This window comes from Patagioenas fasciata, chromosome 30 (genome assembly GCF_037038585.1).
Source record: "Patagioenas fasciata isolate bPatFas1 chromosome 30, bPatFas1.hap1, whole genome shotgun sequence".
Lineage (NCBI taxonomy): Eukaryota > Metazoa > Chordata > Aves > Columbiformes > Columbidae > Patagioenas > Patagioenas fasciata.
Window position 1 is genome coordinate 3,797,659 of NC_092549.1, and position 18,543 is coordinate 3,816,201.

Here is an 18,543-nt window from a genome sequence, read left to right on the forward strand (position 1 = left end):
GCCGGTCCCCGCTGCGGTGACACCGGGGGCCCCGCCGACCGGGCAAGGAAAAGGGGACCAAATAGGAATTAACCAAGCGAGCCGGCAGGAATCGGCCGCATCGGGGAGAACCGGAGTTTGCTATAAATACCGTTAATCCGTGGAGCGCGGCGACGCACGCGAGGTTGGAAATTAATTAAATTAATTAATCCCGGCGCTCGGGGCGGGCAGAGAAACGCGGGGCTGCTCTTCCCCACGTTCAGCGCTCCGTTTGTCACCCCTCAATGTCCCCCCGCGTCCCAAGCGGAGCGGGGAGCGCAGGAATTAAGACCCATGGCCCACAGCCGGCGTCATAAACCAGAAATCTGTCTATTTTTGATCAAACACGGAATGTTGCGCCGGATCCGTCTGGGTAAACGGGGACCGAGCCCGCCCGGCTTCAACCAAAGAAGAGAGGGATTTCCATGCATGTTTTAAAAAGAGCAAGGGCAGGAGATGGGTGCGAGGAGGGGAAGCGGCTCCCAAAGGCGCGGGCGCCTCGTCACGCGTCCAGGAAGGCGAAGTTCTCCTCCTCGCGGGGCTTGCGGATCCAGCTGCCGTAGCCCATGGTCTCCAGCGCCCCGAAGAAGCGCCGCTTGGCTTCCCGGTACGGCGCCGCCGCTTCCTTGGCCTCCAAGTACACCGAGAGCTGCTGCAGGTCGCGCCGCTCGGTTTTGGCGCATAATTGGCGGAACAGGGCGAACATTTTCCTCTTGGAGACGCGAGAAACCTCAAGTTTCGGGCTGAAGAGGGAAAACGGGCGTGATGGAGGATACGAGAGTTGGGAGAGCGAAGAGCCGCGAAACGCCGAGAGAACCGCGGCGCTCCGGGAGTGGTTTCACAGGCGCCACATGAGAAAAGCAGCGTCAGGACAAGCTCTTCTTACCCCTCGATTTTCCCTTTCGTGCCGTCCAAGACCTCGACGTCGCCGCCGTCGGCGAGGCACCAATTCACCGATGATTCCTTGGTCTTGCCCGTCTGCCGCGCCGAGTCGTACACGCTCACCCGTCCCACCTGCGGGAGAACAAAGGCGCTTTAAGGGAGGATTTTCCCAAAGCAGACGCTGCGGGATGACACAAAGGGGGTGATTTATGGGTGTCACCCCCACCAAAACGGCCGGGGAGCTCCTGCCGGGGGATGGCGGCGCAGAGGAGGCGCCAAACGCGAGGGTGGAGGTGGAAGAGGGGATGGAAACACCGGTACCTCGGGGTGGTTGACGCGATATGGAGTGTGGAGGTTTCCCTGCAGCGCGGCGCCGTCTCTCGCCACGCGGCAGCAGATGGCGCGGGTTAAATGGCCCTGGCTGTACAGGTAACCTGGGGACACAAAGAGGAGGCGTCAGGACACACGGACAGTGGGTGACACACGGAGAGCCCCAGCGCTTCTCCCAAATTCCAGAATCGCGCGGATCGGCAGCACAAGTGCGATGGGAGCGGCTGAGGGAGCTGGGGAAACGGCCGCAAGTTGCACCAGGGAGGCTGAGGGTGGAAATTTGGGGTGGTTTCTCCCCAAAGGGCTGTGGGTGTTGGAACAGCTGCCCAGGGCAGTGCTGGAGTCGCCATCCCTGGAGGGGCTGGATACACAGAGATGAGGTTCTCAGGGACATGTTCAGTGCCATCGAGGGTTAACGGGTGGACTCCATGGTCACGAGGGTCTTGTCCCACCAAAACTGTGATTCTGTGATCATGGAAGGGTTTGGGTTGGGAGGGACCTTCAAAGAGCATCTTGTCATGGGCACGGACATCTCCACCAGACCAGGGACATCCAACCAGACCAGGGACACCTCCAATAGACCAGGGACATCCAACCAGACCAGGGACATCCAACCAGACCAGGGACACCTCCAACCAGACCAGGGACACCTCCAACCAGACCAGGTTGCTCAGAGCCACATCCAACCTGACTCTGGATGTTCTCAGGGATGGTTCATCCACCACCCCTCTGGGCAACCTGGGCCAGGGTCTCCCCACCCTCAGCATCACAAATGGAGTTTGGAGATGGGGTCTTGGGGATGATTCCTTCCCCAAAGGGCTGTGGGTGTTGGAACAGCTGCCCAGGGCAGTGCTGGAGTCACCATCCCTGGAGGGGTTAAACACAGAGATGAGGTTCTCAGGACATGGGTTGGTTAACGCTCGGACTCTACGATGTTAAAGCTCTTTTCCAACCCCGCCGATGCGACGGTTCTGCACGTGTACCCGAGATGCGTGAGCTGCAGCTTTACACACCGCAACGCTTCTCACCCGAGTCCCAACCTGTCTCACCCTCTCAGATCACAACCCAAAAACCTCGGAGAAAAACCCACTCAGCAAACCCACAACACTCCCTTCTTCGCTTCCCAACCGCTCGGTCACTCCCGCAGCTCCACGACGGAGCTTCCCCATCATTTTGGGAAGGGAGGAGACTCCTCGCGCGGCCCAGATCCGAGGAGCGAGACGGAACGAGCGCCGCGGCCACAAAGCGCCGGTGGGTGCCGTACCGAGTGTGACGGAGCTGAGGTAAACGGGCTCGACGAAGTGCGAGAGCAGCGCTCCCTGCAAGCCCAGCACGTTCCAGCGCAGGATCTTGTCGCTGCAGGACATGGTGCGGAGCCGCTCGCCGCGCTGGATCCCGTCCCACGTGGGCACGATGTCGCTCGACTCCACGGGGATGGTGCCTTCCCCTGCGCAAGGAAAGCAAACCAGTTCTTCTCTAAGGAGATTCAATACATCCAAACCCCAGAAGCTTTTCTGGAGAGCCAGAGATTTAATAAACCCGAACGCCAGCACAAGAAACCGTTCGCTATGCGTGGAGCGAGCGCTGGAGTCGGCCCATCACCAGCTCTGGGGAATATTTAATATCGCACAACTCTGTGTTGATGACAAACAAGTCGTTTTTCACATGAAAATGGGGTCAGGGACATTAAAACTTTGCAGGAAGCATCAGCCGCGCTCTTGCCAGTCCAACAGAAGGGACCTCAATGCAATTAAACCTCAATGCAATTAAACAGTATTCCCTGAACATAAAACAAAGTCTCAGAACAAAGATGAGGCCTCAATACTTATTTGAACGAACCGGTGCATTCTAAAGAGGTTGCAGTTGGTGACAAGAGGCTCCGTATCTGAACACGGCACATCTTGTGAAAACAAGTTTCGACATTAAATATTTCCCAGCACTTTGGGGTTATTGTTGCTCTTCCCTTTTTCTTTAGGACAAGGTTTGGTTCACAGCAACACTACATGGGTCTAAAATCTCTTTATGGGGTGTGAGGAGGTTCAACTCTGCACGGTGTTGGGTCGAGCTGCAAAAAGGAATGTTTTAGGGTATCCAAACGTTCCCCAGTTGCAGCCTGGTTGCCACAATTTGGAGCACTGATAACCGTTATGACGTTCCCATCGTGGCAACAGTTGTACCCTTGAGCTCTTATAACCAATGTGAGGATAAAGGCGCATGAAATGGTTCCTAAATGTGTGGAATCGCCCAAGGACACCTCAGAGGAAGCTCCGGAAAGGCCAAGAGAGGCGCAGGACTCACCGTTCTCCACCTTGGTGCGCAGTTTGCCCTGCTTGGCGTTCTCGAAGAGCGGTTGGTGCTGGGTCCGCCCCGCCGCGCCGGCCTGGTCGCTGCAGGACTTGTCGAACAGCGCCCCGTCCCCGCACGGCGCCGTGCTGGAAAACAACCCGGCTCAGAACCGGAGCGGCCGCGCGGGACAGCGGCACCATCACCCCCCCACCAACCTGATGTAGAGGTGGAAGGTGACGCCGCTCTTGATTCTGAGCCTGTTGCCTTCGGCCGGCTCGAAAATGCTCTGCTCGGTCGAGGAGGGGTCGGATGGGTCGTACTTGAGCAGCTCGCTGTAGAGAAACCTGAAAACAACACCGCGTCAAAACGCCGCTTGGCTCCGGGGTGGGGAATTTCACAGCGATGAAGGGGATAAATTTGATGGGTTGGGGGGTTCAGCTGGAGAACAGGAGCTGAGGGGAGACTTTCTGATCTCTGAGCTGCCCAAAAGGAGCTTGGAATGGGGGGGTCGGTTTCCTCCTTGCGTGAGGATTTGAAGGTTGTTGACCCAGCGCCTTTAGTCAGCACAAAGAGCCAAGAGCCCTGCCGGAGGCGAGCGGTATTATTAGCGCAACCCCACGATCTCGTTACGACGACGGGGAGAAAAAAAACCCTGAGGTGTCCAAAATAGTGTCAAGGACTAAAGAAAAACTGCAGCTTCGCCGAGATTCCTTGAGCAGAGCCTGGGTTGGGATTGATTTGTAAGAGAGGAGCAAGAGAGGAGCCACCCCTGGGACAATGAGCTGCTGAGACCGGCGAAAAGCACAAAAGAAACGGCCGCAGGTTGCGCCAGGGGAGGGTGAGGGTGGACATTTGGGGTGATTTCTCCCCAAAGGGCTGTGGGTGTTGGAACAGCTGCCCAGGGCAGTGCTGGAGTCGCCATCCCTGGAGGGGTTGGAATACACGGAGATGAGGTTCTCAGGGTGGTTTAACGTATGGACTCCACGATCCTGAGCGGCTTTTCCAACCCAAATGATTCTATTATATGATCTGATGACTTCCCAGCTCGCTGGAGACCTGCGCGCCGCACCAAGGAACACAGAGAACGCAGCAGCACAAAAACGCTTTAACAAAGCAGCTGCCGTCGCCGTTCGGGCACCAACACCCCCCTTCAGTGTTTAAAAACCTCATGTTTATAAAGAGAAAAGAACAATCGTGCGGTTTAGCTGGGAAAACTCTTTCCAACCGCCGACTTATCGACGCAAACACATTCGGCGTGTTTTCCTGAGACCTTCCACGGCCAGAAAGGCCACGGAGGATCCGGCTGCGCATTCGCCGGTGTCTCAGCCTGGACACGAGCGGTGGCCACAGGAGCCTTTATTTTAAGCCCATCAGATACGGCCCCAAAGCTCTTGGCAGATCTCCAGTTGGGTACTAAATCAGGCACCGCTGAGGCGCGGCCCGTTCTTATCAGAAAGAACTTCCCTCTATTTAACACCCCGCGGGTAAACAGCGGAGGATCAGAGCGATGGAGCGGGCGGGCAGGTCCCTCCCCTTCGGCTTTCCCCTCGTCTCACCTCATAAAACCCCGTCGAGAAATGATTTCGGCGTGACAGTCGTTCACCGTCTCCCCCTTCAAGCTCAGCTCTTCGCCCTTCACGCAACGGTTACCTGGAATAGGTAAAAAGCGGTAAAGTCAACACGCAGAAGGAGGGAGGGTTTTGTCTGGCTTGGAGTTTTGCTCCTTTAGGCTCTCGAGCCGCAGCAGCGCTAATAAACCATGAGTGTGAGCTAAGCAGCTCAGAAAATACAGGGACAAAGAGCACGCGGTACTTTAGGGACAGCAGAGATGTCAAATGTCACGGGTTTCAGGGCAGTGTCACTTCCTAAGCGCTTTCCATCTGCCAGTCAACCGGGGAGGGAGCGAAGGTCAAGAGAAATTGGGGAATCTTGCACATACGAAACGAGGAACCTGATGCAAAGTTTACAAGCGATGCGGCCGCGGGCGCGTTCGCTTTGTCCCGTCTCCAAACAGATCACTCGTGACACTGTGTGAGCGCCGGGAATGCTTTGTGTCCTCTCCAAAGATGCCCGCAGCACAAAACAGTCCCCAGCTGGGGTTACTGGGGAATGGAGAGGGGAAGGAGGCAGCCGTACCCGTGCCGATGCTGACCACCACTCCCAGGCCCTTGTCGCCCCTGCGCATGATGATGGCGGCCAGGATCTTCCTCCCGAGCAGGCTGTGCTGGATGCGAGCGGTGAGGGCGTTGAAGCGCTGGTGGCTCAGCATGGCCAGCTGGTCGTGCAGGGTGCTGCCGCTCACCGGGAGCTGCAAACGGACACGGAACGGGATTAACCCCAGACATGGAGCAAAACAGCTCGAGAAGCAGCTGCCGTGAAGCACAGAGCAGCAGGAAGGCCGGGGTGCAAAACGGGAGCTCGAGGCAGCGCGATTTTGGGGAGTATTACGTGAAGGGGCGGGTGAAGCTTCGCAGGCTGTTCAGCGCTTTGAGTTCACATTGCTGGAGCTCAAGTGTGATGGGAATGGCTGAGGGATGTGGGGAAACGGCCTCAAGTGGCACCAAGTGAGGCTGAGTTGGAAATTTGGGAGGATTTCTGCCCCAAAGGGCTGTGGGGCGTTGGAACAGCTGCCCAGGGCAGTGCTGGAGTCACCGTCCCACCGTCGGAGCCACAGGACAAACCGGGCTCCGAAAGAAGCCGCAGTTTTGGAGGAAGAGGATTTACCTCGGTGACGTTCGTCCCTTCCATGCGCTCCATCTTCTCCGTCTCCCCGATCAGGACACGGAGCGCCGCGTCGGCCGCCTCCTGCTTGGCCTGTTTCTTGTTGTGCGCGGTTACGGCTGGGAACCAACGGCCTCCGACCTTCGCCTGGTAGACAAACCTGTGAAGACAGCGGCGTGAGGCTGGGAAAGCAAGAAAACCTATGGATTTGGGGAGGAGGAGGGAGGGGGAGGGAGGGGGAGGGAGGGGGAGGGAGGGGGAGGCAGGGGGAGGCAGGGGGAGGCAGGGGGAGGCAGGGGGAGGCAGGGGGAGGCAGGGGGAGGCAGGGGGAGGCAGGGGGAGGCAGGGGGAGGCAGGGGGAGGCAGGAGGAGGCAGGAGGAGGCAGGAGGAGGCAGGAGGAGGCACAGGGAGGCACAAGGATTCCCTCCCAGGGGGACAGGGGGTACTCACTTGGGGTCATGGGGGGGTCCCGACTGGTCGATGAGTTTGAACTCGGCGGCGAAGCCGTTGGAGCGGGCGTACTCCAGCAGCCCGCTGACGGGGTTGACGTTCAGGTATTTGATGAGCTCCCCGACACCCTTGGCTTTCGCCGCCCTGGGTTCGTCGGGAGGGACGCTCCAGGGTCCGGAGCCACACGTGGACGGGTCACCATGGGGCTTCGCGATGGGCTGGAGAGGAGGTAGAGCAGAGAAAGTGAGCTTTTTGGGGTAAAATCCAGCGGAAAATGAAATCAAGCAGCGGGGGAACGCAACCCAAAGCGCTCGGGTGTTCCAAGGAAGCTCTTTGTACCTGTTCGGGCAAGACACGGGGTACAGACTCTCCGGAAAGAACCTTCAAGGCAACTTCTGCTGCCATTTGCTTTGCTCCTTTCTTGCTGTTTCCTACCACAGCAGGGAAAATTTGGTCACCCATTTTCACACAGTAGCTGAACCTGACAGGACATTATAGCACATGAAAAGTGTTAAGGGTAAGCGTCTCAATCTGCTTATTATCCCCTTCTCCCAGTTTGAGTTCAATCCGTCTGCTTTATCTCCAATTTAAAACTACCGGCATGGCCTGAAATATTCCCAGGAGGGCACTACGGGTAGGACTGGAACCTGTTCCTGGTTTGGGAGATAAAACAGTGCATTTCTGTGAGGAAAAACACCGGTTTGGGGCTCGTTCTTGGGTAAGAACACTCGGGCAGGTCGGCGACGCATCCAGGAACGCGGGGATAAGAGAAAAGGATATTAAATAAAAGAGCCGCATCCTCCCCGAAGCTGTCGATGAAATTACAAACCTGGGATCGTGAGGGGGCCCCTCCTGAGCGAGCAGCTCGAATTCAACGGTGCTCCCCGATTTCTGGCCGTACTCCATTAAGACGCTGATGGGGTGTTTGCCGGGGGGCAGGCTGAGATGAGCCGGCGCGGACGGCGCCTCCGGTTCCGCCTGCGGGAAGGCGGAAAACGCCGTTTTGCACATTAAACGTTGTTGGATCGGTCTGGCGAGCGAAGAAAATGAGACCCACCGGTTCCGCCGCGGAGCTGTCGGAGGGAAAGGGCTCTTCGCGCTTAATCCCGCCACGGCGCCCGTTCTCCGCCTCGCTCATCAGCACCTTCATGGCGTTGGCCGCTGCCTCCTGTTTGGCCAGTTTCTTGCTCCCGGCTTCGGCGGGAGGGAAGCGGCGCCCGCCGATCACCGCCTGGAACTTAAATCTTGGGAAGGGAAAGGCAAAAGGGTGGGATTAGAAGAGGGGAGGGTGCGCTTGGGGTTGGAGAGCAAACCCGGAGGAGAACACCAAGGGTGCATCCACAGCGCGGTGTCTGGGCACCATTTCATGGCGTTTCCAGAGCTGGTGGTGGCACGGGAGAGGGTTTTGGTCTGAAGGAATGAGATGAGTTTTATTTGGCGTTGGGGAGGCCAAATCTTGAATCCTGGGGGTGGTTTTGGGGCCATCAGCTCAGGGTTCAAAATGGTGGTGCCAGAATCACCTCAGGGCTCAAAATGGTGGCACCAAAATCACCTCAGGGCTCAGAATGGTGGTGCCAAAATCACCTCAGGGCTCAGAATGGCACCAAAATCACCTCAGGGCTCAGAATGGCAGCACCAGAATCACCTCAGGGCTCAAAATGGTGCCAAAATCACCTCAGGGCTCAGAATGGCAGCACCAGAATCACCTCAGGGCTCAAAATGCTGCCAAAGTCACCTCAGTGCTCAAAATGTGGCCCAAGGGCTGGTGGGATCACCTCAGAGCCCAAAATGGTGGTGCTGGGGCCACAAAATCACCTCAAAACACAAAATGGTGGCCTGAGGGGCCCCAAGATCACCTCAGGGCTCAAAATGGCGGCCAGAGGGGTGGCGGGATCACCTCACAAGAAAGAGCTTGAGGTGCTGGAGTGAAGGTGCTCGGGTTCTGCTCTCGAGGAACAAGGGACAGGATGAAAGGAAATGGCCACAAGTTGCGCCAGGGGAGGTTGAGGGTGGAAATTTGGGGTGATTTCTCCCCAAAGGGCTGTGGGTGTTGGAACAAAAACATCCCAAACGCGTTCACCTCATCAAACCCCTTGTTCTGCGCTCCCCTTATTCCACTTCCAGGCTGAGAAGCAGCTTAGAAACACCAATTCCCCCCCATACACAATCAAATCGAAAGCAAAGTGATTAAATCTGATAGGACCGAGCTGGAGAGATTAATCCCAGTTTGGCTGCTGAAACAGGGCTTAAACTTTAGTCTTGTTTTGGTTCTGTGTGATTTCTTTGCTCATTTTAAGCCGCCGCAAGGAATCAAGCAGGGTAATCCCTCTGAAACGAAGCAAACGTTAACGAGCAGGCCCCCCCAGGACAAAATGGAGCGGGTGACGCTAATAATTCAGATGGTTTTAAGCTAAAAAGCTTGGAAATGTTCTCACCGCGGCTCGTGAGAGGGGCCGCTCTGCTCCAGCATGGTGAACTCGCATTGCTGGGACGTGTACTGCGAATATTCGGTGAGGCCGCTCACCGGGTTCTTCTCCTGACACGCCAGCAGTTTTTCCACAGGCATAGACGGGAATCCGGTTTCAAACTGGGCGGCGTAACTGGGGGAGGACTGGGAATTCCCGATGAATTCCGCCCCGTCGGGCTGCTTGTTGATGGCGTTGAGGTTGTCCGGGATATCATCCGTGGCCCACTGGCCGTTTTCGGCGTTATCGTAATGAGAGAATTGGGGTTTAACGTCCTCGGGCAGAGCCGCTTCCACATCGCTGCCGTCGCTCTGATCCGTCTGCCCCAAAACGCGCTGCCCGTTCTCTACGCTTCCATCTCGCGACGCGGTCGCCGCCGGTGACGCCATGGCCACCCGGGGACACGGAGGAACCGATTCTGGCGGATTCGGCGTCTGCGTTACCGCGCTGGCCTTCAGCTTCATCTGCATGCGCTCGCGCTTTCTGTCCGTCAGGGCCCAGCGCGGGGGGTTCGTGTTCTGCTTGTGGACGTCCCCCAGCTTCTCCAGGGCGCTGAGGAAAGCGTTGACATCCTTAGCCCTGGAAAAGCCGATGTTTTTGGCGAGGTTGAGCGCTGTGGTCTCTTCCACGCTGAACAAGTAGCTGCAGATCTTGTCCTTCGTCTCGGCCATGGCGGGGCTGGCGTCGCCCCTCGCTCCCCTCTCCTCTCTGCGGTCAGCGGGGCTGCGCTCCCTCCCCGCGATGCTCCACAGCGGCGGCGTCTCCTCGGACCTCCGCAACTTGCCTTCCCGCAGGAGCTTATACAGAGCGCGGTTGACCTCTTTCTTTTGAGTCCTGAGGCGACGCGCAAGATCATGAACCGTCCGCGTCTCCCCTTCCCTGAGCTGCCTGAAAATGGACAGGATTTCCTCTTCGCGGTTCTGCCCAGCGAGAGACAACCTCTGGAAGTTCAGCCTGACGCTGTCGGAGTCTCTCTCCGAGTCCGGATGGCAAAAAAGCGGTAAAGTCCCCACCCACGGGCGCTCGCCGGAGAATTTATTCCGCCCCGCCGTGCCGCGTTGCCACGGCTGTGCCGGAGCTTGCGTGCCGCGCGGTTCCTCCTGCGGGCAGACCTCGGCGTGGAAAAACGTCTCCCGGTGAGCGGCTCGGTTGGAGAAGCCTCGGTTGGCGCCGGGACGGGTCCGTCGCGGGCGGGTGAGCCACGAAGCTCTGCCGCGCCCGGCGCCTCTGCTCATAGCGCACGGCGGGGACGCCGGGGGGAACGGGGCGGCCGGGGCTCCCTCTGCTCCGCGCTGTCCTAAACGGGGCAAAAAACCAACAAAGAAAGCACAATTCAGAACCTACTCAGGCAACTTTACAATTTTGGAAGCGCAGTTTAACGAGCGTCCCCGCGACCGAGGCATCTCGAGCATCTTCACCTCCTCGACCTTCGCTGCTTTCTACCGAGTCTAAATTATGAATGGGAACACAAATAGCAAACTGGGTGTGTTGAGGAGTCAGCCAGGAGCCGCAGGGGGGGTAAATAATGAGGAAAAGCGTTAATCACATCGACCCTCCGCTGCGATTAAACCCTTTGGTTTTTTGTGACGCTGCCGAAACGCCAGCGAGAGAAGAATCTCAGGACAAAGCTGCAAGAGGTTCGTGGCCAAAATCACCCTGAAAACCCCAAACGTCCTTTGCTTCCTGGGTGTTACGTGACCGTAGAGATAAAGCATCAACCCACAGGAGATGTAAAGCGATCGCACGCTGAGAAATCGGATACGTGCACAATTGGTAATGGCGTGAAGGGGGATTTGGGGGGCTTTAGCCTGAATTTTAGGTGTAGCACAAACAGCTGTGCCACCCTCTAATGGATACAGGGCACAAATTGAAGCTTTTCATGTGTTTTTTTATATATAAATAACCCCGCATGGGGTATATTTAGTTCTTCAGCAGCAGCTGGGTGTGAAACCAGGGGATAAAAGTGCAACCGATACCCGATCACGACCTCGTTACGGCCCCGATCTTCATACGGTTTTTCCGAGCCTCACCTGTATAAACCTCCCGACCTCCAAATGCACCCCGAGACCAACGGGAACTTCTGTCTCGTTCAATAAGTTCATTAAGAGCCCCCAAGCGCACCCAGATGCCAGCACCACTTCTTTCACCAACCTCCCACTCGGGGAACTTGCCTGAAAAGCGATTTTTGAGCCAAAGGGAGGACAAAAACCCCGCTGGGCAGGAAGGTTTAACAAAGTTTAAAAATGCTCTTAAGTCCGTCTCATCCATACAAGAAATCGCCTTGTTTTGTGAGGAAATAAAGGGGAAAAGAAACCGCGGAATGGAGCAAACGGTCAGGCTGGAAAAATGGCTGCGATCTCAGTTTCGATTCCCGCTGCAGCGCACGGGGAGGGGACACGGGGACACGGGACCAGGGGCCGGACCGGGCGGGTTTCCCGGGCCCGAGGGCGCCGGGTGGGAGGGGCCGCGGGGACCGAGCCCCCCCCATAACCGGGGCTCCAGCGAAACAGCGGCACCGGGGAAAACACTTGATTGTACACGTTCGGGAGGGCACCACCCGCCCCACCGACCCCCCGGCCCCGACAGGGTCAAGCCCGGAGACCGGATGGCGGCTCAGTGCCCCCCGACCCCCACCCCGCACGACACCCGCGGGCCGGGGAGGCTCCGCTCCGCCAGGATGCCCGGAACCACCGGCGGGGCTCCTGAAGGCCCGGCGGGGCCCAGGTTGAGAGCGGGAAAGCGATGCCTAAAGCGAGACCTAAAGCAAGACCTAAAGCGAGGCCTAAACCGGGGCCATCCCCGCCCCCCCGCGCCCTCCTTACCGCTCCGCCGCTGCCGCCGCGGCCGGCGCACAGTGATGACGCAATGCCGTTCCCGCATGCGCGCAGCGCACGCGAGCCGCGCGGCGGCCATCTTCCTTCAGGGCAAGGCGCGGCGGCCATGCTTAGCCAGGGCAACGCGTGGCTGTGCCGCCGCGGGTGGGCCAAGCGTGGGCCCGGCTCACCCGAACCCAGCTCGCTGGGTTCCCACGGGCCGCCCAACCCTCCCCTTCCCCCGGTTGGGAGGCAGCAGCCACTGCCGGTATAGCCCGGGACACCGCCCGCCGCCAGCTGGAGCGGTTGCTGGGAGCCGCGGCGCGCCAACTGCACATGCACCCCCCCAATGCCATTTCCCGCGCATGCGCCGTGCGCTGCCCCAGGGGATCCCCGGGGGAGTTGGGGTGTGGGGGACAGAGCATCGTTTTGGGTGGAAAAGCCCCTCAAGATCATCGACTCCAAGCGTTAACCCACATGTGTCCCTGAGAACCTCATCTGTGTGTTCAACCCCTCCAGGGATGGCGACTCCAGCACTGCCCTGGGCAGCTGTTCCAACACCCACAGCCCTTTGGGGAGAAACCACCCCAAATTTCCACCCTCAACCTCCTTCCCCAGCCCCTTTCCCTTCTCTCAACTCCAGCTCCTCAAGCTCTTTCTTGTCATGAGGTGATCCCAACACCCCTGGGGCCGCCATTCTGATCCCTGAGGTGATTTTGGCACCATGTTGAGCCCTGAGGTGATTTTGGCGCCATTCTGATCCCTGAGGTGATTCAGGAGCCCCCAGGGCCACCACGTTGTGTTTTGAGGTGATTTTGATGCCCCCTCTCCCCCATGGGGCTCCCCCTTCCTCCACACCCTCCCCATTTCCCCCGCTCCCATTTTAACACATTTTTAAACCCCAGAACTTCCCCTCCGTCCACATTCCCGCTGCTCCGCGCGGATCCTCCCTTTCCCCGGGGGCAAAACCCCTCTAAATCGCTCCAATTCGCAAACCACCGCCAGAACGCAACCACCAACCCCTCCGTCTATTTTTCTTTAATTTCTTTAATTGCTTTACAGCTTCAACCCGGCCTCGGCGAGCGTGATTCACCGCGGCTGCCGCCACGGCAAACGGGGAAGGGCCCTGCGGGATCACCTACAGCCATGGGGCGATGAACCCTCTCACATCGCAGCGTTCTCAGTGCGACAAATCGATATAAATCCACCCTCCGTTCGCCTTCTCCATGGAAAACCGGGCAGACTCCCAACCTGTTGCCATAGGAACTGTTAACGAAGCTCCGGAGGCACCGCGTAAAACCGGGGCTGTTTGTGCCGTTACAAGGAGCCGCCACGTGAGAGCCGGTTTGGGCGCCGCTACCGGTGTTATCCCCGCATATTTTGGCGCGGGATCCTTTAATCACCCACTATTGGCATCCTGGGGTGTGGGGGCTCCTTCTGCACCCCCAGGGACACCCCAAACCCCCCCTGGGGCTCCGCAAAGGCTTCCGCGCGATGGCAGCATCTGCTAAACCTCCAACCGGAGCTGCCTCAGGTGTCTGGCTTTGTTTGGCTTCCCCCCCACCATCCTCATCTTACAAAACGAAATGAGAGGAAATAAATTGTCGCACAGCTCCCCCGCCCGACTTTGTGTTCGAACGCCAGCCCTCGGCCATTGTTCCGCAGAGTTTAATTTGCAAACGCTCTGAAATATCCCTTCCTCGCTCGCACAGCCGCTTCCTGCCAGAGGAATCAAAGCTCGGTTGCAAAAGGAGACATTTTGTTGCCCTCCCACACCAACCGACTGCGCTTTATTGCTTTAATTGCAGCAGCCCGGGGAGCGCCGGGGTGTTATTAACGTTATTACGAGCCCTGCCGGTGCCTGTTCGCCGCGGCCCCGGGGGCCAGCGCCGCTTTCCCACCGCCGCCATGAGGTTTTGGCCGTCGTGCCGAAGCCCCGGGCCCGTCTGCGGAGCAGGGAATTGCGCCGGATGGTTCCCACGTCCTCCCCGACGTTGCTTTTCCTCCATATAACCCAGCGCGGCGAACCCTCGGAGGGGAAAAAGTGCTTTATTTCCTTCCAATAAACGCTTATCATAGGGCGCAGGTAACGCGCGGGAGACGCCGCCGCGTCCCCAGCCCGGGGCTTGGCTCTGGGTGCCACAACAAAGCGCTGCTTGCCAGAAAATGACTGCTTTTCACCCATTTTGCCCCCTCCTGCTGGGTTCTTGGTGGAGGAGGCGGCAGAGCTCGCCGGGGAATTGCACGAGGGTTTGTAGTGCAATGGCCGTTACGCATTGGCAGAGCCCCCGGTGCTGCACCAGGGGGTCTCTACCACCTCTCCTGGCACCTCTGGGGTGCTTGGCTCCGAGCCGGGACGACGCAGGTGGTGTGGACGCAGCTGCCAAGGAGCCGGCGCGGTGGCTCCCGCGGCAGCTGCGGCGCGGTGATGAGGACTAAAAAGCTCATTGAAAACGAGCAGGAGGAAGCAGCCGCGTGAGCACAACCTCCTCCTGAGCTCCCGGCTGCGCGACGGGCTCCGTCGCGGCATTAGGGCCATGGGATCCCCGCGGTGCTGCCGTTGCCACGGGGTTGAGCCACCGGCGTTTCTCCTCGGCGCTTGTCCCCTATGGAGCCGTCGTCTCTTGGGTGGTGGCCAAAGCGTCACCGGGGACCCCGGGCAGACCTGGAGCCGGCGGGGGTGTCGCTGCTCCGCTTCCCGGAGGGTGAATCAGTTAAATTAATTAATCCTCCCTAATGCCAGAACTCAGGGAGCTTCTGTGCCACTCAACGTGGCGTTAATACTCTCCGCCGTGCCCTTTACATCGCCGTCCAAGCCCGGGCTCCCCTTTTTGCCCTTTGCTGTTGCCTTTCATATTTAACATTAAATCTGAATCATCTGCCAGAGGGCTTTATCAGCCAAACCAAGAGGATTTTGCGGTGGGAAAAGCGGCAGCCCGAGGGTGAAAAGCGCCCGGGCAGAGCTCTCCCCGCCGCGTCCTGTCTGATTTCACCCCATCGCCGCGGGGTTCCCTGTTGAACCCCCACATTTTCCTCAACGTCAGCACTTGCGAACCCCAGGGTGAGCGGCCTCTGCTCCCCTCTCCTTTTGATTTATGTGCGTTTGAGCACCGAGAGGCTCAAATGAGCCCTCACCACCCGGTCTCCGAGGGGCTTCCGTGCACGTAGGACTCCTCTATACCTCCCATGGGATCTTATTACTCCTCCTTCGCTTTATTTTCCCCTTTATTCACCGCGGGTTATCATTTTATTTGCCACGCAGCGCAAACCACGCGCGGCTGGAGAGGCAGGAGGGTGATGGATGGCGCGGAGGTGCCGGCCGCACATCCCAGGGACACAAACAGCGCTTTAATCGCTCGGCCTTGTGCAGATTTCCCCACCAGAAGCATTTATTATTATTATTATTATATTTTTAATCTAAAAGCAAGCAAGAAACAAACGTTGCTGGCTTCTTTCATGGCTTCCCCGGAGGCAGCAGCATTAAGGAAAAAGGGAAGGAGGAGGGGAAAAAATAGGCAGAAGCACCAGGTGGCTGAATATCTCACAGCCTAATTGATTCCTCTTTAATTAGTACAAAACCTGTTGGGCTCAACAGGCGTTCGGTGCCGTCTTTGGGGCGAGCGTCTTTGCGGAGCCATTTGCTTGCGGTTCCCCCTCCCTTGTGCAAGTCTAAACCCCCTTTGTCTTTAAGGAGCTATTGAGCAAATCAATAGGGTTTGGTTGTTTTTTCACCCCTTTTCCCCTCCATATCAATGGGGTAAGCGACGGTGCCACCCCAGCGTCCTCCTCCTCGGGCTGGAGAAACAAAGGGCAAACACCCACAGGAAGGTGGAGACCTGCGTTACGGACACGATTCCCTTTCTCCTTGGAGCAGCATTAACCCCGAGCCATTAATAAAACCAGATTTCACCCGGCACGCAGAGATTAAACCCATTTGGTGGGCAGCGTCGGGAACCCAGCTCTGCCGCGCTAAGCCACTCAGACTGGAAATTAAGCTCGAGGGTTTTAATCACCTCCCAAAGAATCCCCCAGAGGTATTTTGAGGATTATACAGGTATTAACTAAATATATATATATATTAAGAAGAAGCCTGATTTATCAACTTATCACATTTCAGCAGCCGGGTGAATTTTGGGGCCGTTTCCAAAGCCGGCGTTGCAGCCTTGCCCCAGCTCCCCCTGATTCATTTCAAATGCCCTCAGCAGAATAAAAAGAGGTCTTTAATTTCGTAAGAATGTGAAAAAAATACATCTTTTTAGCTTCGTTCAAAATATTAATTCGTGGATATTCAACTGAATCTGAAACTTCATTAGTTGCTCGGCCTAAATCATCAGCTAAATGTACGCGCGTTGTCTCGCTGCGATGTCAAAATGCTCTTTAGAAATTTAAGCGTTATAACGTCCGTTTTCATTAGGATTCAGTCCCTCAATTATTTCTATGTCCCCGGAATGAACATTTTTGACATACAAAGACCTTAAAAATCTGGTTTTGAAAACTATTACTCAGATTAATTCTTACCTTGCGTTTAATCTATAAAGGCAAACGCGCTACTTCATTCAGAGCGTTGCCCGGTGTTTATGCATTTCTGCTTTTATACCATATCAGACTAATTTATAGCCAATATAAACCAAACTACAGAGCCTGTTAACGTCTCCAAAGCGTAATATGTAATGTTATGTGTTTGCCTTAGCGTTGTAGTTTCAATTGGACTCCAAACGAGCGGCGATGAGTCCGTGTGGTTTCCCGAAGCGCCCCCCAAACCACCCAGCCGGACCCCGAAAGGCACGAAACCGCTTCCCGTGAGGAACAGAGGGCTCAGAAGCACTTCGAGATGTCCGTATATATCATATATTTGTGTGTGTAACTACACATCCAGAGCTGCATACTTACACACCGCACAGGTAAATATTTATAGATACTGACCTCTTCAGATTAAAGTCCAAGGCACTTTTTACAGTGAACAGGTTAAAGCCATAGTTTAAAACGCGCCTGTTTCTGGGTACAGCTCGGGTTTATGGCAACGCCGCGGGGACGGGACGGCCCCCGCCCGCACCAGGACCAGGGGTGGAAGCCCAGGGCCGGGTCCTGGCCACGGAGACGGGCGAGCGGCTCCCGCTGGGGGTCCCGCGGCACATTGGGGCGGGGGGAAGAACACTTTGGGTGGAAAACGGAGCAGAACGGGGCGCACGGAGCGCCCACCCCATGGTGGCTCGTCCCACCAAAATGACTTAATCCCACGAGCAGCTTTTCCTTGCACAAACCCCTTTCTGTCACCCCGAGATCTCTCAGAGAAGCTGGGAGCCTTGCAGCATCATCCCCTCCTCAAGCTGCTGAAAAATCACCCTTTTCCTCCCCAAAAAACCAACCATGGGGGGCTGAGTTGGTGGGGAGGAGAAACCCAAAGGAGAGAGGGGTGGGGGGGACCGAGCACCCTAAAAAATCCCTGGGGGAACCAGCCCCTCTCCTCTGGCAGAGCTATAACCCCCCCGTCGCATCCCAGCAAGGAGCAGCTGCCACCAATCGCCCCATAAGTGGGGGGACAAATGCGTGGGGCAGGAGCACCCCCAGCTGGGTCTAACTCCAGGCAGCCCAGTTTGGTCTCTGCTGGGGGATTTCAGGTCTGGGAGGTCGCTGGTGCAGGGATTGGACCCTACTGGGTTTAACTGGTCTGTGATGATAATAACGGTGAGACTACGGCAGTGATTGCGGCTCCGGTGGGGACGAGCCGGCGTGGGGGCTTTTTAGCACAAGAGCAGCGGGAATTTGTGCCGCGGGCATCGCTCGTTCCCAGACGCGGTCACATCGGCCGGGAAGGAGCGGGAGGGCTAAACCAGAACATTTCGAGACTTACTCGCCTGCAGATTTTGGCTGAACGGAGCTCGGGTCCAGCTCGGTGAGGACGAGACGCTCACAGAGTCGATGGTGCGGAAGGTTGAGCCCCCGCCAGCTCAGCGCCTTTCTCTGCCACGCTCACGGCTTCGTCCTCCTGCATCAGCATCATCGGAACCTGAGGCCCAAGGGAGCAAAACCTCCCCAGGGTAGGGATTTCAAGCCAAAAATCAGCCCCCGCCAGGCACGGTGGCCGCGGTCCCTCAGAGCTTTTTGCGCTGGGAGAGCAGGATGGGGCTGTTTGTTCCACCATCCTGGGGGGAACAAGGGAATTTTGGCTCTTGTGCTGGGGAGTGGGGGGCAAATGGCTTTTCCAAAAGGTGCTGAGACCTTGGTGGGGAAAAAGGTGCATGGGCTGGGCAGATATTTCCCTAGGGAGACCAAAGTTCCGGTGCCATCGGGATGTGTGGGTCCCTGCTAAAAGAAGGAATTAATAGGGGGTGCGAGGGGAAGGATGAGGAGTTTGGGGAGTGTTTTTGGGGGTTCTGCCCCCGTCCCCCACCCTGGGAGCAGCGGCTGTACTCAGAAACAAGACATTTTTTGGCAGCAGGCTGGCGTCGCTGCGGGTCGGGTACAAAACCATAATTGAAAGTTACAATAACCTTTATAATATAGCAATATATTTCATAGTTAAAATAAACTATTATGCTTTCCCCTATTGTTCGTTAAAAAAAGAAGCGAGCGGTAC

General features: G+C 57.1%; 1 protein-coding gene across 2 annotated transcripts; it reads right to left on the reverse strand.

Moving 5' to 3' along the window:
* Positions 1-329: 329 nt before the first annotated feature.
* ADAR (adenosine deaminase RNA specific) lies at positions 330-12,196 on the reverse strand. 2 transcript variants are annotated; one of them, XM_065857494.2, is made up of 15 exons: positions 11,976-12,196; positions 9,124-10,450; positions 7,746-7,932; positions 7,518-7,666; positions 7,028-7,169; positions 6,689-6,906; positions 6,241-6,397; positions 5,653-5,824; positions 5,073-5,166; positions 3,732-3,860; positions 3,529-3,662; positions 2,495-2,677; positions 1,222-1,334; positions 905-1,032; positions 330-761 (listed from the first exon to the last, which is right to left on the reverse strand). In XM_065857494.2, the coding sequence occupies exons 1-15, from the start codon at positions 12,064-12,066 to the stop codon at positions 521-523; spliced, it is 3,465 nt and encodes a 1,154-aa protein (XP_065713566.1). In that variant the 5' UTR covers positions 12,067-12,196; the 3' UTR covers positions 330-520. The 2 variants fall into 2 exon arrangements, with proteins under 2 accessions (XP_065713566.1, XP_065713565.1); XM_065857493.2 differs by lacking the exon at positions 11,976-12,196 and adding an exon at positions 11,184-11,945.
* Between the last annotated feature and the right edge of the window lie 6,347 nt (positions 12,197-18,543).

Excerpts from the sequence above, each read along its gene's own strand:
- ADAR (XM_065857493.2), bottom strand. The coding sequence starts at position 11,421 with ATGGATGAGACGGACTTAAGAGCATTTTTAAACTTTGTTAAACCTTCC. Across the intron at positions 7,933-9,123 it reads GGCCCCTCTCACGAGCCGCG|ATTTAAGTTCCAGGCGGTGA; the intron begins GTGAGAACATTT and ends TCCCTTCCCAAG. Across the intron at positions 6,398-6,688 it reads GGACCCCCCCATGACCCCAA|GTTTGTCTACCAGGCGAAGG; the intron begins GTGAGTACCCCC and ends CTGTCTTCACAG.